This window comes from Brachycentrus maculatus, unplaced genomic scaffold (assembly GCF_059751285.1).
Source record: "Brachycentrus maculatus isolate JH-2025_06_01 unplaced genomic scaffold, ASM5975128v1 h1tg000165l, whole genome shotgun sequence".
Lineage (NCBI taxonomy): Eukaryota > Metazoa > Arthropoda > Insecta > Trichoptera > Brachycentridae > Brachycentrus > Brachycentrus maculatus.
The window spans coordinates 23,907-46,214 of NW_028280918.1; the positions used below are offsets into that span (position 1 = coordinate 23,907).

General features: G+C 32.8%; 1 protein-coding gene across 2 annotated transcripts; it reads right to left on the reverse strand.

The window, feature by feature from the left end:
- Positions 1 to 191: 191 nt before the first annotated feature.
- LOC148308459 (uncharacterized) lies at positions 192 to 21,519 on the reverse strand. 2 transcript variants are annotated; one of them, XM_088261667.1, is made up of 3 exons: positions 20,210 to 21,519; positions 3,701 to 3,808; positions 192 to 1,730 (listed from the first exon to the last, which is right to left on the reverse strand). In XM_088261667.1, exons 1-3 carry the CDS (start codon positions 21,501 to 21,503, stop codon positions 1,612 to 1,614), a joined length of 1,521 nt encoding a protein of 506 aa, XP_088117793.1. In that variant the 5' UTR covers positions 21,504 to 21,519; the 3' UTR covers positions 192 to 1,611. The 2 variants fall into 2 exon arrangements, with proteins under 2 accessions (XP_088117793.1, XP_088117794.1); XM_088261668.1 differs by lacking the exon at positions 3,701 to 3,808.
- Positions 21,520 to 22,308: the final 789 nt, after the last annotated feature.

The window sequence follows — 22,308 nt, forward strand, 5'->3', positions numbered from 1 at the left end:
AAATAATTGCAGCATAGTAAAAAATCCACAGCAATTATATTAAATTAATATCGGTAAAAAAATATAAGACATAATTGCAAATTTTAAATTATACATTACTTTATCACAATAAAAAGCCTAAAATATAAGGTGTCATGATTTTTGAGGATCTATTATATATAGCGACAAATTTGTTAAAAAAATAAAGCTCATGTATTTAATATTTTTATTTGCGTATTTACAGTATTTTTTCTAATTGATTTTGGACAGTATAGTTAATACAAATAAGACATTTGTCCTTTTTTTACTAAAAATTAAATTACATCTAGTCTAAAGTAATAGCAGCCACAAAGAATCACAAATATAAAATTTACTGTTAATTTTTTTGTCAAGAATTTTATAAAATAAGGGATGATTTTTATTATAATATGATATCAACACATTGTAATTAAATCTTTCCGACGTATTGAAGTCATAAATTTTAAAAGTAAAAAATATATCTGATTCAAATACATTTTATGCAATCAATACTTGTACTTATTTACAAAATAAATCAACAGAAAATAATTTCTAAATGGCCAAATAAGTGTCATAAAAAGATAGATTTGAGGGCATTGGTGACAAAAATCTAAGATCCAATGCTTAACCATAAACAGTATAAAAGAAAAAGACCACACTATTTGTAAAATACATAGAAGCATCGTGTTATATAGGAATATTCATGGATTTGTCTCAATAAAAGAGAAATCCATAAGTTTGTTACAGGGTAAAAAAATCAATAAATTTTCTACAATACAGAATAAAATTTTGTATATTTAATCCTATATAAAGGAGAATTCATAGATTAGTTTAGATTACGAGAAAAATCATTGCAATCCTCCATATACGAATAATTTCTACGTATTTTGCCATCAACAGATAAAATATTGTTTGAGGAAAGTGTTGAAAGTGAAAGAAATGTGGCATTATTTTTATTACCAATGCCCTCGTAAATGGTCAATACATTTTTCTTTACCACATATTTACATGACTAAATCTGACGAAAATCTACTCAGGATCACTAACTTCTATCGTAAAATAATTTATCTTAAAAGTAAGACAAGGTAGTAGGAACATTTACAAGAATTGAACATTTTAAATGATATTTTGTGAATCTACTTAATGTAATTCAAGACAAAATTTTGACCATTTAATTATCAAAAACTATTTGGATAATCTGTGAAAAATACTTTTTTTATTAATACAATTTTAAAACTGAGTAATCCGTGATATGTTCCTAGATTAATATATGTGTGGTAAGTTTATATAACTAATGCTTGTTTTCATATGAATGCCTTAATTTTTTTAATCACGGTTTCATTTGTTTGTATGCAGATGATAAGTACATCCATCTACCAAAACTTGATCCATGCAGACAATAAGAAAATTAAAGTATAATGATTTTATACATATGCTGAGACCATTGTTTAAATTTAAATTAATGTTGAAAATTATTCCTGCAACCACTAAAATTTTCATGCTGCTACAGAATACAATTCATTGTATATTGAATAATGCGACACTATTACATTTATTGCACACAATATAGATCAGTAAAGTCTTATTATACTTGTTGAATTACTATCGTATTAATCAATACATCATTCCGGGGTGGACTCCTTCATTCCGTTGGAAGTAAACATTAGGATTACTACTAAATGTCGGCTCCAGCGTTGTGTACATATTGGCTTCGTCTGATCTCATCAAGAGCCCTGAAAAATTGAAAAAAAAATTACTTTAAAAAACTTATGGTGTGGATTTGAAGAAAATCGAATGAAAATATACAGAAGGGTTACAATTATCATAGGTCACATTTATCGTAGTGCAGGTTGCAGATTTGCACATAGAGAAAATCTTGTGAATTGACTACCTTTAAGTTTGTTTTGAAATTCATGAGTATTACTTACAATAATGTTAAAATACTAGTGGTATAAATTATGTATATATAACACATATTGCATTATGTATTTAATATACATATTTATTGAATGGGATATATAAAACCATCACGCTGCTTCGGTATATATGTGGGATATAATATGTTCATACATATATGGAATTAAATATTTAAAAAAATATCTGTTTATATCTAAAGACAACTTTGCTGAATTATCTTAATTATCTATAAAATCTTCTCATATAAATTCTGTTAGAAATTCATCTAAATAATGATGATCATATTCTTTTCCAGTGAAACCAGACTCGACATGCAAATTTAAAGAAATGTGTGTTTTTAGGCTAGACCAAAAGAAATAATAATTAAAAAGATAAATAAAACAAAATGTTGGAAGAATCAAACAATAAAAGAAAAGAATCAGTGCTTTATTTAGTATTTAGAATAAGATTTATTATATTCTGACCCACGGTCACAATTTAAAATATTTGAAATGTTTTTTTACATGGTTGCCCATAATATTATTAAAATAATATCCATTATTCTTTCTCTCTAGAGATCTCTAAATTAAGCTTGCAATAAATCTAAGGATGCATGTCTGAAATACCCTAGCGATATTACACATGCTTTAAAAATCGACATTTTAGATAATGATATTTAAGACAATTAAATACAAATTAATGCGTAAACGTAATATCGCTGGAATATTTTGTGTAAAAGCAAAGTATGGAAGAGAGTGCATATTTAAGCTGTAAATTTAAGGGAAACCTTTGCTTGATGAGATGTGTGCCAATATGAATAATAATAGATAATGTCTAAATATTGTAAAGTGTTGTATATATGTAACTGTGATAAAAAAGTTATTTTTAATATAATTTATCCCAGAATAAAATATTTTTTAATTCAATTTTAACATGAAACATTGCTTGACAAGATATTTAAGTTAATTTAAAAATGGGTTTTAAATGCAATCAAACTGTATGGGAATTTAATTTATTATTAAACTTCTGAAACTGGTATTGATAATTTATTTGTTAAATTGAATTTCAAGTTAATATATTCAATCATCATTTATTGCTGGCTACTATGCTGGAGGTCACGGGTTCGACTCCCAGGGGGAGGCAAAACACATATTTAATAAATAAGTATTATTTCACTCTAATATTTATTCAGTATAACCTGGTACCTAAAGCGTAGGACTGATCACCTTGCCTTCATATAATAATAACAATCAAGTGAACATTTCATTAATTTCATGCAGTGCTTTATGTTCCATTGGGTGGGGATAAGTTAGTGTCAGGAAGTTTATAAAACACATTACAATATTCATACATTATTTACTATACATGATTTCTTTCTCGGACATGTTTATTAACAGAAAATACTAGGCACTCAAATTTTATACATTATTACAAAAGTAGTACCGTAAAACGGGGCTACTTGAACGTTGATGTGTTACTTGAGCCCAGTACAATTTTTTTTTATTTAGATGATTATTTGGTCTACAATAATGAACGTATCGACATGATTCATTGTTTCCCTGACAGGTGACACTTATTGTCACGATACATTCATTATTGCAGACCAAATACAGATTTAAATATTTTTTTGTACTGGGCTCAAGTAACACATCAAAGTTCAAGTAGCCCTGTTCTACAGTATAGCTCTGTTTAAATTTTTGTATTTCATGTTTGTTTGGCAGATATATTGAGTTTGGATTTGATGTAAACTTGTGTATTTATCGGGTCTAGAGGTTCCTGAATCCGGCACCGTTTAATGCCAACTTACCTGGAGTGAATCTCGGCGGATAGTAGTAGTGACAAGGGGGTGCATAAGGGTGCAGGGGTGGCATTCCAGGATAGCAGTACAGTCGTGCCAAGGCCGCCGGATACCGATCTGTGAAGCATCCTTCCGTCAGACATTTCAAGTGCAAACCCTCATATTCCAGTGATATTACGCTCTTAGCAAGTGCGAAAGAGAAGGATTGCGGAAGTGTTTATGACACAATATAGGTGTATAAAATAAAGTGTTATTTTTTCTTGCTGATTTTGTATATCGTAGTCGTACAGGAGAAAGTGACAAAACGTAAAATGTTCAGGAGGGCCATTTAAGTCACTTTTGCTTGGCAAGAAAATAAACATCAATGCACTTAGTCATTTTGAACAAGTCAGTATATTATGCTTCCAAGTTTTAAATCCTTTGGGATTTTTTTCAGTGCAATATTAAGCTAGTAAGATATCAAATAGTCAATGATCTTGTTTTTGTAAAAAATGCACTTGGTCACTTTCCCCTGTATGACTACGATATAACTTACTCCTCTCCTTATTTATAAGAACGGATAATTACTTATTTTGTTTTAGTTTATATTTTGACCTGAAGAAGGAAGCATAGCTTCTGAATTAGTCGTCATAATAAAATAACCTCAAGTGGTAATAAACAAGGGTTTTTCTTTTACAATTTAATACATAATAATTTTTTGTGAGGTTAATGTCTTCATTCTTCAAACCCTTATCCGCACCACAATGGTGCATAGGGCACTGCATCATATAAAAACAGCTCTGTCAAATATTTTAAAATATCGTGGCATTCAATGACAAATATTTGCACTCATGTACACTCTAGCAGATTTATCATTTATTTTTAAGTCTCTAGTATTCCATTTTTGAGATCTCAACATAGATGAAGATAAATTAAAAAGAGCGATATGATAATTTCTTCTTTAAACTCTCATCCGCACCCGATAATGCATAGGGCACTGCATCATATAAATGCAGTATTATCTTGATCGTTTACACATGAAGGAAAGGTGATCAGCCCTGCGCTTCAGGTACCAGTCCGGGGTATTATCGAATAATTATTAAAGTGAAAAATTAATAAAATGGATGAGGCACAATTAACCCTGGAGTGCTCTCATGCAGTCAAATCAACTATACACATTCTAGTAGTGGCACACTCAGCAATTTTATTATCTAACATATGTCTTCTTCTAACCCTTATCCGCACCCAACGGTGCATAGGGCACTGCAACGTATTGACGCAGTGTTATCTAGATTGTTACTTATATAAGAAAGGGCAAGGTGATCACTCCTGCTTTTCAGGGTAGTATTAAATAAATATTAGAGTGTAAATCACTAATATTTATTTTTCATATTATTTTTTGACATCTCATCAAAGATGAAGAAGAATATGGAAGTCTGGGCATTTACAGGGCTGACGACCGTCATAGGCTGGTTTAAGTGATCATTTTACACACGTGTAACATTCACCAATTCTACCCATTATTGACAACCACACTACTCAAATTCTTGGAAGTTCCATATATATGAACCAATTTAGATGTCAAAAAATAACTCCTGTAATTGAAGATAATCCAGATTTGTGAACAAGTATTTGGACATACTCAAAATGTTGTAAATATTTATTTTCACTCCCTCCTGTGAATCGAATCTGGGACCTCCAGCAAGGTAACATTAAGGCTTTAAATAGGTCAGAAGGGGAATTTCTTTGAAAAAATATATGACGGACTTAACCTTCATGCAATGAATATATATTTCTTGAATGTTTTTCGCAGATACTTTGTGGCACATTTTATAAACTTTGTAAAATCAAACAACTTTGTTTTAAACACTTTTTTTTAATTATATTATTAGTACACTTCAATCAACCGGTTTCGACAAGAACTTTGTCATCATCAAGGTTTATAAATTCTAAAACATTAAAATATAAAAAAAAAACATTAAAATAGGTACTCATAGTTAATTACATTCCCTTACCAAAAACTTCCACACACTCCGTACACCATATGAAAATATGATTTAAAAATTGTGATTTAAACCATATTTAGGAGTTTTAAAAATCATATTTTTACATAATATTATTAGTATAATAGTAAGGGAATGTAATTAACTATGAGTACCTTCCTATTTTAATGTTTTTTTAGTATTTTAATGTTTTAGAATTCAATTAACCCTGGTGATTAAAGTGTACTTATAATAAAATAAAAAAGTGGTTTAAAACAAAGTTGTTTAATTTTACAAAGAATATATATTTTTTAAGAAGATGACATTGGGATAGTTGGGTTTTCCACCGTCATATTATCAAATAAAATATGTATTAAGTAAATATGATAATAATAAAAAAATGTTATAATTTCTGGTACATTCTCAAACAATAGGATAAAATGTTTTGTTGTCATTTTGCCAACTTAGTTACTTTCGAAACATTACGTTTCTCTACGCTTGCGCGCCTGATTCAGGGTTAGACAATGTAACAAGAATAGGCACTTTTGTAATAATATAATTGTGTTATTGGATTCAAAACATGACGTTGGGTAATCTTACTGAAATATGTCGACAACGTTTTTTTTAGAGAATAGTGCAGTAAAAACAATACAGAGTATTATTATTACATGTCTTCATATTATGTGATGCTTTTAACAATAACGGACGGCTAGATTTAAGAAACGTTTGATTAAAAAAAAAACTATATCTCCGAGAATATTTTTTTTCCTTCAAAGAGTTGGAAATATTTATTTTTGTGATAAAAATGGAAATTAACTAGGATAACTGAAGAATCGAGTCGCGTGTTTCGAACCCCGAATCCTCTAAATATAAAAGAGGGAAATTAAATGAAGAAAAATAATTTTAATGTATTTTAATAATATATGCACATAATCATATAGACAGGCTCCGTGGCGTAGTTAGGTAGACGCTCGTCCGCGAAACTAGCGTTGTGGGTTCGTTTCCCGCCAAATGCGAAATTAATTCTAGTAATATTTACTTTCAATTGGTCTGGGTGTTTGTAATATGTTTTTTGCATCTGACTTTCCTATCCTTACTATCCTACCTACTGACAAGCCTTTAAAGTAGAGACTTTGTGGGATATTCCTTTTTTTAAAACATGAGTTTAATCATAAAAATGTTCCCTAATGAGCCATTACAATTTAAAAAAAAAAAATTTTTTTCGTAATTTATTTACTGAAATCTCTCAACATAGATGAAGAAGAATATTATAAGAATATTTGGACACACGGAAAATATTGTGATTTGTTTACGCATATTGCGCACGGTTGTGACAGCCCTGTTAGTGACTGATATGATAAAGCGTGCGTGAAGATCGATGACTCTTGCTACAGTTGGCATTATTTCATCTAAAAGAAGTCGAATCGTCTTGCTGATGTAGCAATATATTATAATAAATACATAACGACATTATTTTCTCGCAACAGCATTGTTAATTTCCATCTTAAATAATTCAATTACACATTTTGGGAGTCCGTTATTTCGGTCAAATCTAACCATTACTTAACATTTTTATACGAACTGGTTACATTATACTCTAATTTAGAGTACGATGCACTACTACTGTTAATTTAAGTAAAAAATAACTACAAAGCTGTTGAAACAGGGTAGTTGCTTCCGTGTTATGAATTATAAAAAGTGGTCAAAACAAAGTTGTTTTATTTTATAAAGTTTATAAAATGTGCCACAAAGTATCTGCGAAAAACATTCAAGAAATTGAAGAATTTACTAAAAATCGGTAAATATTTTCTATGTCCTCTTTCACAATTTATTTTTCCGGAGTAACGATTTCATAGAAAAAAACAGCTTTAAATAACCTGGGATTTGCAGAAATGTAATAAATTAGTACAAGAAATAGGTAAGTGAATAATGCATGTTTCTTTGGATTATATCCTAAAAATATTTGTCAGATTTATGTAACAAAAATATTTGACAGATTTATGTAACAAAAATATTTGTCAGATTTATGTAACAAAAATATTTGTCAGATTTATATAACAAAAATATTTGAAACATGAAATTGGCGTCATTTCTAAAGTCGTAAATCGATGACCACGTAATTACTTATTACATATAACCCTTAACCGCACCCAATGGTGCATAGGGCACTGCATCGAATTGACGCAATGTTATCTTGATCATTACTTACATGAAGGCAAGGTGATCACACTTGCGCTTCAGGAACCAGTCCAGGGTAATATTAAATAAAAATTACAGTGTTAAATCACTAATATTTATTTTTACCCCCCCCTGGGAATCGAGCTCGGGGCCTCCAGCACGGTAGCTAAACACGCTGACCATTACACCACGGAGGCGGAATATGTACATATGTATGGACTATGTACTAAATACATACGATATTTATATATATTTTTTTAAAGCTACAAAGAAACGTAAGAAAATTTATAATCTATAAAGAAACATAAATGATGTTTGTATAATATTTGTGTAAATATTATGAATAAATATATTACAAATGGAGATCTTCAAGAATGGTCAATGTTTACCAAAAATCTATAATGTAAACAAATCGCTTACTGTTGTTTTACAAAACCCAACAAATAAGCTATTCTGCATATATATTTTAAGCTTCATAGAAATATTAAAATGTTTTTTATGTGTTTTTTTTTCAACAAAAATATTTCAATTTCATACATTTCTGTGAGCCTAAGCGGCTCATTATAAATAGGTATCAAATTGTGGTAGAGTGGGTTCGACCGAGAAACTCTGACTTAAGAGTCCGCGGCACTAACCACGGGACCACAACCCGACACAATTGTTTGTATATTATTTTTGTGAAAAGTATAAATATATTTTTATTTAAATGGAGTTTCATCAAGTAATGTTTAATATATATATATATATATATATATATATATATATATATATATATATATATATATATATATATATATATATATATATATATATATATATATTTAAATATATATATATATATATATATATATATATATATATATATATATATATATATATATATATATATATATATATATATATATATATATATATATAAATATATATATATATATAAATATATAAATATATAAATATATATATATATATATATATATATATATATATATATATATAATATATATATATATATATATATATATATATATATATATATATATATATATATATATATATATATATATATATATATATATATATATATATATATATATATATATATATATATATATATATATATATATATATATATATATATATATATATATATAGGGTCCGCCAAATAACTTTTTTTTTTTGAAAAAAGGGCGCAAAACATCGAGTGTAGCTTCGGCTGTGTGGCACGTAGCGCCGTCTTGTTGAAACCAAATGTTGCCAATATCCTCCTCTTCAATTTTTGTGAACAAAAATCCGTTCAAATTGTTGAGAACGACGGTGAATTGATGTTGATGGCGCTTCACGCACACTTTCTGCCACAACATCGATATTCTCGGGTGTACGCACTGTTTTTGGCTTTTCACGCTTTGGTTTATCGATGAGGATGCCAGTTTCTTTCACTTTTTTCACAAGATAACGAACATACGGAGCTGACGGTGCTTCTCTTCTTCCAAAAACCGTACGCAATTTTCGCACACATTCTGCAACATTACCATGATTTTCAAAGTAATGTCGCAATATTTCCCAGCGTTGTTCAAGCGTATACACATAACCATATTCGCTTAGCGGAAGGATAAAACTAATTATCTGTCAAATCAGACATGAGCTAAGTGTTACCATTCACGAAATAAGCACTAGTTGAAAAAAAAAACTTTAGATGGCGGACCCTATATATCTTAAGTATATGAACATTTTTTTTTGCTGTTTTACGAAACCGATTTCTTTCGATATACCGAATAATACTTTAATTAAATTGAATAAAAAAATAGAATTGATAAATACCTATGTATATTGGAGAGATGTGATAAATCGATATTCGGTAAATGCCACGGTCTGATTTGTAAAGAGGTAATTTGGTTAACAATTCAGGTCGCTTAGTAAAGATTATTTTAGGTAAGTTGGTAATAAATTACGACGATCACAAATTGAACGGAAATCAAGAACTCCATTTTTATGGTACTTTACTTAAATTAGTTGTTTAATTTCATTTTTAAACTTAAAAAGATAAAACGCCGCCATTTTTATGCGTTTTTAATGGATTTAACGTCATGAATTTTTATGTTATGCAACCGGAATGATAATGCATTTTAATGAAACGATTTAACAAAGTAAAATTGTTAATGTAACTAAGTAACATGGTTGAGAGTTTTTTAAAATGAAAAATGCATTATGCAATAAAAAAGAATTATGCTACATATTCTGATAACAATTAATACTAAATCCCTTACCGCACCCCAATGGTGCATAGGGCACTGCTTCATATAAACGCAGTGTTATCTCGAACGATTACACATGAAGGAAAGGTGATCAGCCCTCCACTTCAGGTACCAGTCCAGTGTAATATTGAATTAATATTAGAGTGAAAAAATCACTTATATTTATTAAACCATTAACATACTAACAATTAATTTTTATGATATTATTTTTTGACATCTCATCAAAGATGAAGAAAAATATGGAAGTCTGGGCATTTACGAGGCTGACGACCGTCATAGGGTGGTTTAAGTGATCACTTTACACACGTGTATCGTTCACCAATTCTACCCATTATTGACGACCACACTACTCAAATTCTTGGGAGTTCTATATATATGAACCAATTTAGAAACCTTGTTCTTGAATCACTAGAACTTCACTAAAGACATCTATTGGTGAGATGTAAAGAAGCTTTTTACTAAGCAGAAACTCAACACCCAAAAGCTTAAACCAGCCTATGACGGTCGTCAGCCCCGTAAATGCCCAGACTTCCATGTTCTTCTCCATCTTTGATTAGATGTCAAAAAATAATATGAGAATAGCTCTTGTGTTTGGAGAGGGATTTTATTGATTGCTTATGCTTTATAATAATTTCTTATGTATGGGAAGCGAAGCATGGAGTTGCCAAAAGATGGTGCAAGTAGACTGAATGTCGAAATTCGATCCCTTAGACGAATGTGCGGAAAAACGATGCATGATAGATGTTCGAATGGTGAAATAAGGAAGGAATGCAAGGCTGAGATGAGCACTATCGCCAAAATTAAGAAAGGTGTGTTGAGATGGTTTGGACATGTGGAACGAATGAGCGAGGAAAGAACGGCAAAACAAATTTGTGTGGTAAGGGTAGTTGGAAAAGGGAGCTGAGGAAGACCGAGGAAAACTTGACATGATCAGGTATATCAAATACTTGAAAGCGGCCGGGTCAGGAATCGAAATAATCGGCGGGTTTATATGAGGAGATACATTTATGTGGAAGAGGCGAATAATATTTGCAAGGACAGAGTGGTATGGTATTCTATTCTCTCTGCCTACCCCTGCAGTGAAGCGGCGTGATGGTTAGTTAGTTAGTTAGTTAAAGCTACTAAATATTCATCGGCTTGTACTATGCAGGGGTGATCAAACAGGGCGCCGAAAAGGGAACCGCCATCATAAAATTCATATTATATGATGTCGTTTCACAGTTAAAATTATGTGGGTTTGGAAATTAGTTTTAGAAATGGTTTGGATAGTTTTAGAAAAGGAATGGGCACAACATTTAGTGTTGGATATCGATTATTAAAAAAATAACCAATGTCGTCGAATGATCAATCGATTATTGGCATAATTCAAATGATAATCGGAAGAAAAATGGAAATCTTGATGCTCTTAGAAAAAGCGTTGGAGCAAAATTTGTTATCGTGAAAACATTATTTCTTTTTAATTATTTACTTTTAACTCATTTAACATTTGTGATATTTTGTAATCGGAATGTTATATTACAATTACCTGTTTTATTTGTTATTCACTATTGTAAATGTATTTTTGTTAATGTTCTGTTAAATTTCCAAATAAAGAAAAATAAAATAAAATAAAATTATACATAATGTGTAAAAAGGCAAGGGGCACTGAATCAAGCGGAGATCTTGATTGTAAATTTTGTGGAGGTAAGATGATCAATCTTGTGCATTCGGAGTCACTTCAGGATAACATTATATTAAGGCCCAGTATTCGATAAATCGCAATGTAATTTTCATTGAACCCAGGTGACATATCGACATAATTGAACTTTTTTCTTAAAACAACGTTATTGTATTTAAAAAAAAAAGTTTTTCTTTGAAAAAAACATATTTATGGTTTTGAAAAGAAAAGAGTTATTGAAAGGTAAGGAGTTGAAACTAAATTCTATTATTGCCAGTAATAGTGATCCCGGTAATAATCGAACCTGGGACCTCTTCTGTCGCCTCCGTAGCGTAGTGTTTATCTTATTTTTTCATCATGCTTTTGATGTTAGCGTAAATAAATAACCGTGAATTTCAAGAAGGTATACCCACACCATATTATACGTTTAAAAAATAATTTATAAGTATCTGGGAAAAATGGGAAGGTAGATGGTAAATTACGATAAGAGGAATTAATTAAAGATGATCAGTAAGTAGAGGTTTGATTCCAATCGATGGCTGCCTGAGATACAGCTAAAGACCTTGTGAAAAAGGTTGTGCAATGTGTATTATAAAAAAGGAAAATAATAATATAAGTTGTAGCAGGGATGGTCCACCATTCATCGAGTCAGATAAGTTTGTTACGACTTCCTGCGCAGATGAAGTGATTAACTTCCATAACGATTATAATTCTGACCCTCATTCGACTGAAGACAAAACATACGTACCTACTTACTACTATATATATATATATATAGATATATATATATATATATATATATATATATATATATATATATATATATATATATATATATATATATATATATATGTATATATATATATATATATATATATATATATATATATATATATATATACATATTCTTATTCGTGCATGTGATATCGCTCACTCCTTTCAACAACGTCATATTTCAAAAATCGTCAATTTTCACTTGTGCATGTTTTCAAAATGGCCCAGAAAATGTACTATATCTTTATATTTTTTTAACTTCATATTTACCTGCTACAAGGGCAGAAAGTGTTGTTTGTGCATTTTGAAGAAAAGGTATCGTTTAATAACTTTTTTTAAATATGCTAAATATTTTTTACATGGAGAAAAAACATTTCGGATTTCACCTAAAAACATCTGTTGCACAGTAAAAAGTTCGATATTTATATTGTATATATATATATATATATATATATATATATATATATATATATATATATATATATATATATATATATATATATATATATATATATATATAAATATATATAAATATGTATATATATATACATATATATATATATATATATATATATATATATATATATAAATATATATATATATATATATATATATATATATATATATATATATATATATATATATATATATATATATATATATATATATATATATATATATATATTTATTTATTTATTTATATATATACATATATATGTGTGTGTGTGTATATATAATTAATAAATAATAAAGTAATGTTATAATTATAAAGTATTAGTGATTTATCCATCAAAAAAATAGATAAAAAAGGAATATTCTTCTTATCTGCGCATTATCTTTGATAATTACCGACTAAATTGAAGCAATTGAAGATAAAAAATAATAATTCATATTTGAGAATTCCATGTGAACAAAGTCGTCATTGTATGATTCATGGGTACGATTAAGAAATTTTGAGTGTAATACAGCTTTTAGATGGGAACAAGACACGTCAGTTAGGAATATGGATAGAAATTTGCCACAGAGATTGGAACAATGGGATGTTATTTCAACAATTTGTTGTTAATGGGAATGTATGGTCTGCGGTCTGCACAAACATATTAATGTATGCGCATATTACATATGGATATGTGTGGATACTTTGTATGCTCTATCTGGCCCGCGGCAGTTCAAAGAATAAATGAAATGATAATTATATTATTTTTTGACATCTCATCAAAGATGAAGAAGAATATAGAAGTCTGGGCATTTACGGGGCTGACGACCGTCATAGGCTGGTTTAAGTGATCACTTTACACACGTGTAACATTCACCAATTCTACCCATTATTGACAACCACACTACTCAAATTCTCGGAAGTTCAATATATATGAACCAATTTAGAAACCTTGTTCTTGAATCACTAGAACTTCACTAGAGACATCTATTGGTGAGATGTAAAGAAGCTTTTTATTAAGCAGAAACTCTTATATTAGTATGTGAGATCCGAATCCTGGATTATAATCACACACATGAGAAACGCCAGAAAATACCATTTTCATTTTTATTATTAAGCTTATAATTTGACCAGATAATTTATTTACAACATTTTGAGTGTGTCCAAATACTTGTTCACAAAATCTGGATTATCTCCAATTACAGGAGTTATTTTCATATTAATTTTAATATGAAAATAACTCCTGTAATTGGAGATAATCCAAATTTTGTGAACAAGTATTTGGACACACTCAAAATGTTGTAAATGATAATTATATAAAAAAAACCTGAACAAAAAAGGAAAAAAATAGGTTAAGTTTTTGATGTTCCTAAAATGATTGTCCGCCTCCGTAGTGTAATGGTCAGCACGCTCGGCTACCATACTGGAGGTCCGGGGTTCGATTCTCAGTGGAGGGTCAAATAAATATTAGTGATTTTTTCACTCTAATATTTATTCGATATAACCCTGGACGGGTACCTGAAGCGGAGGGCTGATCACCTTTCCTTCATGTGTTAATGATCAAGATAATACTGCGTTTATATGATGCAGTGCCCTATGCACCATAGGGTGCGTATAAGGGTTTGAATGAAAAAATGAATGAAAAATTTATAGGCCAATTCCATGAAATGGGTTTATTTCGTCGGTGTGGACGTAAGGAGCGAGAGAATGAATTGAAACAGAGGAAGACTGAGGTGAAATTCGTTTATGATCAAGTATTTCAAAAACTTTATATTAAATAATCGGGCGATATGTATGAGGAGATGCATAAATGTGAAAGAGGCAAAAACAGAATTGTGTAGCGTTAAATTCTCTCTACGGCTGCGGGGAAGCGGGTGATGGTTAGTTACTTATGTCATGGATGTGGGGTTTTCCTTATATTACTTATTCCAGATGTTTGGCAATAACGACAACTCGATAATATTAAGTTTTAAAATACAACATTTTGAGTGTGTCCAAATACTTGATCACAAAATCTGGATTATCTCCAATTACAGGAGTTATTTTGATATTATTTTAAATAAATAAATATAGAAGTTATTTTGATATTATTTTAAATAAATAAATATAGAAGTTATTTTGATATTATTTTAAATAAACTTATATGAAAATAACTCCTGTAATTGGAAATAATCCAGATTTTGTGAACAAGTATTTGAACACACTCAAAATGTTGTAAATAAATTATCTGGCCAAATTATAAGCTTAAATAATAAAAATGAAAAAGATATTTTCTGGCGTTTCTCATGTGTGTGATTATAATCCAGGATTCGGACCTCACATACTACTAATAAAAAGAGTTTCTGCTCAATAAAAAGCTTATTTTCGTCTCACCAATAGATGTCTCTAGTGAAGTTCTAGTGATTCAAGAATAATGTTTCAAAAATTGGTTCACATATATAGAACTTACCAGAATTTGAGTAGTGTGTTTGTCAATAATGGGTAGAATTGGTGAATGTTTCACGTGTGTAAAGTGAGCACTATTTAAACCAACCTATGACGGTCTTCAGCCCCGTAAATGCCCAGACCTCCACATACTTCTTCATCTTTGATGAGATATCAAAAAAAAAGTTTTAATATTGTCAGATTAGCGAGATTTACCGGACTTTCATTTAGCTAACAATCGAAATAGGGACTTCAAGATTTCTTCCATAATGAACGGTAACTTCTGCATTAGGAGTGAGGCTTCTTTACCGCGAATTAAAAGCGCACATTATCCACTTTATGATTCCTTTATTGCCTATCAGTATCCCGGTTAATCGCGGTTTCCCGGTATTGTTCGCTGGTACGGCTGCTATGGCGGTAATTACCGGGTAAAAGTGAGTGAATAATGCTATGGGAGGCTTTATGGCACCGCGCATGCGGGAAACGAAAGCGGTATAAGGAGTCAATTACGAAAACAATGGCCAAGATCAAATAAAAAATGCACGGTCGAATGTGGAGGCCAGCTTATATGGCAACTGGCTAGCTGTTGATAGGAATATTTTCACGATATATTGTTTATTGATTCGACATTAAGGCGGGGTAATCGATAACCCCCAACTTTATTTTCTTTAAACCCAGGTAACGTTAAAGGTAATTGAATTTTTCGCTTAAAATACCATTTTTCTATTGAACAAAATAAGTTTTTCCGCGAAATAAATATTTGGTTATGATAATAACAGAGTAACATTTGACGTTATAGATTTTTTTATTTATTAAAAACACTTTTTTTTCTATTGGAAAAATAAGTTATTCTTCGAAACACATATCGCTCACTCCTTTCAAGAACGTCATAAATCAAAAATCGTCTATTTTCAGTTGTGCATGTTTTCGGAATTCGCAGAAAATGTACTATATCCCAACAAGAGTGGCATATTTTTAACTTAATATTTACCGCTACAGAGCAGAAAACGTTGTTTTTGCATTTTGAAGAAAAGGTATTGTTAAATTATTTTTTAAAAATACTAAATATTTTTCAAATGGAGAAAAAACCTTCAGGTTTTACCTAAAAAGATCTGTTGCACAGTAAAAAGTTCAATAAGTGGCTTGGTATTTATTTTTAATACATTGTGTTATATTTTCAAACGTTAAAAACGTTCTCCTGAAAAATCAAGTTTTTTGATTTATGACGTTCTTGAAAGGAGTGAGCGATATATGGTTGTGAAAATAATATAGTAACAAGTGACGTAATTGATTTTTTGCTTAAAAACCATTTTTGTATTGCAAAAATAGTTTTGGTTTTATTTAAATATATTGGTTTGAAAATAAAAGAATTATGGAAAGGTAGGGAAGGTAAAAAAAATATATAAATGTAATTTTTTAGTATATATTCGAAATTAAGTATTTCGGCTCAACACAGGCTATGTCTAAAGAACCAAAATGCAGGTAAATTATATGTACATGTATATTTATTCAATATTACCCTGGACTGGTACCTGAAGCGGAGGGCTGATCATCTTTCCTTCATGTGTAAACGATCAAGATAACTCCGCATTTATATGACGCAGTGCCCTATGCACCATTGGGGTGCGGATAAAGGTTTTATTATTATTATTATATTTAAGAAACATATATTTAAAAAGCTCTTCCAGCCGCAGCCGATCGCGTACTGAATTGTATATTTGCGAGTAACCCTTTACTTTGTGAAACAATGTGCTTACACCGAAATCTAACGTTTGTATATCAGAGTTATTTCACATATCAAATAAGAGTCATCACAGTTACATTATTCGCAGTATTAAATGGGAGTCTATAAATTATAGTGAAACTGAGTTACGAGTATAATAAGGCGAAAATAAATGTAGGGTAAATACCTATATTTAGATATTGGCCTCTGAAAGTAACTGGCCATTTTTTTCATGGTAATCAATGCAAGACATCGTCTTTTAGAGTATTAGATATTTCACATTTATGTAAAACACTGTGATTTTCTTAATTTAAAATAAAATATCAATAGTTTGATTGTGGAAGAGAGCATTTTGGGTATGTCCCAATACTTGTTCACACATCTGGGCTTTCTTCACTTACTGGAGTTATTTTTTTTATACAAATAAAATATTTAAAAAAATGCAATCGATTGGTGGGAATCGAGCCCGCGATGCCAATTGCGCGGTAGATCGTCCACTCGACTACGCTACAGCGTACTCGTAATATCGTAAAAGAACGGGGAATTGGCACAGAAATATTTATTGTTTATTTTAAATACGACCTTTCACGAATATCGCTGATTTCAAATGAAATAACCATTAATAACTTTCTTATTTTAACGATATATTTAAAACTATATCATATATTACGAGTACCTATACATAACTGTGCGCATGGAAGTGTGTTAATATTTATGTTGGAAACTTTTCGTTTTAAAATGACGTATTTTAATATAATATGTATACATAAATAAAACATATTTCGCTCACTCCTTTCAAGAACATCATAAATAAAAAAAAAATATTTTTCAGGAGAACGTTTTTAATGTTTGAAAATATGATACAGTGTATTAAAAATAAATATCAAGTCACTTATTAAACTTTTTATTGTGCAACAGATCTTTTTAGGTAAAATCTGAAGGTTTTTTCTCCATTTGAAAAATATTTACTATATTTAAAAAAATAATTTAACAATACATTTTCTTCAAAATGCAAAAACAACACTTTCTGCGCTGTAGCGGGTAAATATTAGGTTAAAAGTATGCCGCTTTTGCTGGGATAAAGTATATTTTCTGGGCATTCCGAAAACATGCACAGCTGAAAATTGACGATTTTTTGTTTATGACGTTCTTGAAAGGAGTGAGCGATATGTGAAATTGAGAATCTGTACTCGAAAAGCATGTAAGTATACTAGTTAAATGTATAAGCCATATCTTTCCTACAACATTTTCTCCAAAGTTATGGTTATTGGAACTGAATCTATGTATGAAACAACAAAAAAAGATATAATATACAAATAATAAACTATTAGTAAAAAATCGATTATTGAACAAATTTTTTTGTATCATCCGTATATTTCTTGTACATAATAAATAGGTATATGATTTTTGTGAAAAATGTAATTTTTTATTGTTCTTGTTTTGTAAAATAAAAACAAAAAAATACTTAAAAATGATCGATGGATCATAAAAACAGCTTGATTTTGAGATAAATTATAATGATGATACTAAAAAAAATAATTATAGACAAAATAAAGATTCGAAAAAGGATATAAGTAAGGGGAAATTCTAAGAATTGAATTTCTGAACGCGGGTGACCGCGCAATAGGTCGGACGTTCCTTCACGCGCGATTTAAACAAAATACATATGTATAGGAATATATTTTTTTACAGAAGATTTTTATATTTTTTTTTAACTCCTTACAAAGGTAATGATTTTCTTAACTATTACTATTTTTTACTATTTTTACTAGTATTTGACGAAAAACTTATTTTTCAATACAAAAACAGTATTTTAAACATAAAATTCAATTATGTCGAATGTTACCTGGTTTTAAAGAAAATGAAGTTGCGATTTATCGTAAATTACGCCTTAAGGATCAAATTTTATAAAAGGAGTGACCTTCATCCTGAGTTTCTTCACTTCCGTCACCTGCATCATATAACACATTCCTCTCCAAAAAGGGAGGATACTAAATATCCATGAATCTATCCATGGATATATCCATGAATCAGGAGTGCAGGACAGATCACCCTCTTGTCATGTAATTGTGGTCGAGTTAACCGCATGTGGTGCCCTATGCACCAATTTTATAAAGACAAAGGCCACTAGCAGTAGTACGTTACTTTTTGAAAAGGTACCTACTCTATTATACGAGAATGTTTCTAATGATTGCATGCAATGAAAATCGTTTATGAAATTGATTGTTTTATAACGGAATTATTTAACGCGAGAAAAACCGATTTGCGTTAAAATACCTGTAAGTAGGTATATACTTGTACTTTAACGTTTTACAATATGTTGTTACGATTCAGTAAACCTGAGAACTGTGTTGCGTATTCTAAGGCTGAAGTTTTTGGGTGCCGTTCACAAATTAGTTTTTTGTAAGTATTATTATTAAATTGTACAATTTTCTCTTTTAGTTAGAATTAAATTCTACATTAAAACCGAACTGGAGTGGAAGTGAAACCTTGGCGGGTGTAAATTGTGTAGAAATTAAGATTTCCACGGCTGTTGTAATGATATCAATGTATAATAGGCTTCTACTAGAAGAACCGTGGAAAATGGTGTTGGAATTATTTTAGTAGGTGGTCATTTAAATAATAAATAAATCGAATAACGTGATGTTATTTGTTTTTTTAGAAACGGGATGGAGAAAAAAGAATTGAAAGACCTTATTTCCCCGAAGTATTCTTATTTGAAATACATATATATATATGTACATCATTTTGAGTGTGTCCAAATATTTGCTACAAAATCTGGATTATCTCCACTTAGGAGTATTAATTACATTATTTTGTGAATGTTACACGTATGTAAAGTGATCACTCAAACTAGCCTACGACGGTCGTAAGCCCAGACTTCCATATTTTACATGTATGTTGAGATGTCAAAAATAACAAATGTGTATACTATTGTTACGTAAAAATATGTCTACGCATTCGGATGTACAATACATGAATTTTTGCATTTTTGCATAACATTTTCCGGGCATGAAAAAATGATAGTAGTTACGCGATATTCATGAATATGAAATAAAAATGAGCATACAAGCTATACATAGGACAGTCGGGAAAGTGTAGTAGGTACTCACCGGCAGGGGGTGGTGGCACGGGCTGCTTTCGGGCCGAGGTGGGCAGGGCGGGTGGCGCCGGAACCGTCCCGACCACGCCGTACTTCACGGGCTTGAAGTGGAAGAAGGAGGGCGAGTAGCCCGAGCCGGCGCGGCTCAGGGAGCTCAGCCGCTCCTCGCGCTCGCCGGCGCCCGGCCCGCCCTTGCCCAGCGCGGCCAGCTGCCGGCCCTTGGGCGCGAACATGACCAGGAACACGAGCGCCGCCGTGAGCGCCAGCCCGCCGCCCAGCCAGCCGTCGCGGTGGCGCGGCGCGGCCAGCAGCGCGCCGCCCGCCCAGCCCGCCGCCAGCAGCGCCGCGCCGCCCGCCGCCCACGCGATATAGCCCGCCTCGCGGTGGTTGTCCCGGATGCCGCGGCTCTTGGCGGCCAGCACGCCCACGAAGGAGCCCAGGAAGGCCACGTACACCAGCGAGAGCAGCAGGTCCCCGAAGGGCGCGCGGCACAGGCCGGGCGGGGTGGCTGACACGAGCGGCGGGGTGCCTCCCAGCCACTGCGCGCCTATGGCCACCTGGATCATCACCGCGAAGAAGAGCAGCAGCGCCTGGTAGGGCGCGGGGAGGTACACGCCCCCGTTGAGGCTGATGAGGAACACGCACTTCACGAGCAGGGCGGAGAACACGAGCGCCAGGGAGACGCCGGCCCCGAAGCGCACGGCGGCGCACGTGAGCGCGGAGGGCGCGGCCGCCAGCAGGGCGCCCTGGGCCGCGCAGCAGAACAGACCCAGCAGCAGCATCTGGCCCAGGAACAGGTGCCGGCGGCTGGGGGCGGCGCGCCACACCTTGCACAGCACGAACACTTCGAAGGCCGCCATGGCGAGCATGATGAGGGACGACAGCCCGAGCAGGGGCAGGGCCCAGGGCTCCCTACGCAGCCCGCCGGACGGAGGGGGCGGAGCGGTCGCGTTCACCACGGTGGCCACCCGCTCCTCTTCTTCGGGACGGGTAGTGGGCGGCGGGCGGACGAGGACTAGCGGCGGGGGCGGCCTCTCGGGGATGACGAAGAACTCGGTGCTCATCTCGAGGCGGTGGGCTTCCGTCAGGCCGGCGTGGCGCTCCGGTGGCGCGGGGGGTACCATCTCGTAGACGTCGGCGTCTCGCGGCGCCAGGGGCGGCGGCTCCGCAGTGGTGGAGGGCGCGGCGCGCGGCGGCTGTCGGGGCCCCAAGCGGTCCCCGAAGCGCGCGCGCGCCCCGCGAGCCAGCGAGAGCAGCGCCAGCAGCGCTAGCAGCGCGCGCGGCCGCACACTCCGGCGGCCCATGCTGCACTGACACGGTCCCCTGGCCGGGCCGGAGCTCCTCCGGTCCTCCCCCTCCCTCCCGCTCCCCCCGCCGCGCCCTGCCCCTGTAACAGAGACAGAATGAATGTCAACGCGCGGTAAGGCAACATTACCTCACTCCGCGTGGAGTGATGCAACGACTTTTCAATTAAACCGCGAGAGGGTATATAGTGCACAGTCCCCTGTCCAGTTTCTCGTTAAATGGCTTTTTATTCTGCCAGTGTCAGAACTCGAACTTGACTTCTTTATATAAATAAATCAAACGTAATTAACTTTATCCGGTTCAAAATAAACATGTACGCGGTTCGTATAATTTGGTCCTTGCGTTTCAAAAACAGCCATATCGAAAATGGAGAAAAACAGATTTTTTTATAAGATTATTATTAGAATTTCGGTAATTTTCAGAATGCCCGAAAAAGATATTTAAAATGAGAAAATGACTAATTTCGGAAGACACTATTAGAAATTTTCACTTTCATCCAAGGAAAAATTGAAAATTCTTCTCTTCTTTAACCCTTATACATAAGGCACTGCATCGTATTAACGTAGTGTTATCTTGATGAACTAACATGCATATGAGGTGATTGATTATTCCTGCGCTTTAGTTACCAGTCCATCGAAATATTAGTATGAATATTAGATCGTACAGTCATTAATTTTTACTTTAAACCCCCTGGGTAACGAACCCGAAGTCTTCAGAATGTTATATATACGCGCCATACGCGCTAACCACTTCACCAATAATCAATGATTTTGAATAATTTAATTCAACATTACTTTATTTCCG

Bases quoted from the DNA above. Each gene is read 5' to 3' on its own strand.
- LOC148308459 (XM_088261667.1), bottom strand. From the start codon at position 21,503: ATGGGCCGCCGGAGTGTGCGGCCGCGCGCGCTGCTAGCGCTGCTGGCG. The intron at 3,809-20,209 runs GTGAGTACCTAC...GATGCTTCACAG, and splicing joins CGTGCCACCACCCCCTGCCG to ATCGGTATCCGGCGGCCTTG. The intron at 1,731-3,700 runs GTAAGTTGGCAT...TCAATTTTTCAG, and splicing joins TCCGCCGAGATTCACTCCAG to GGCTCTTGATGAGATCAGAC.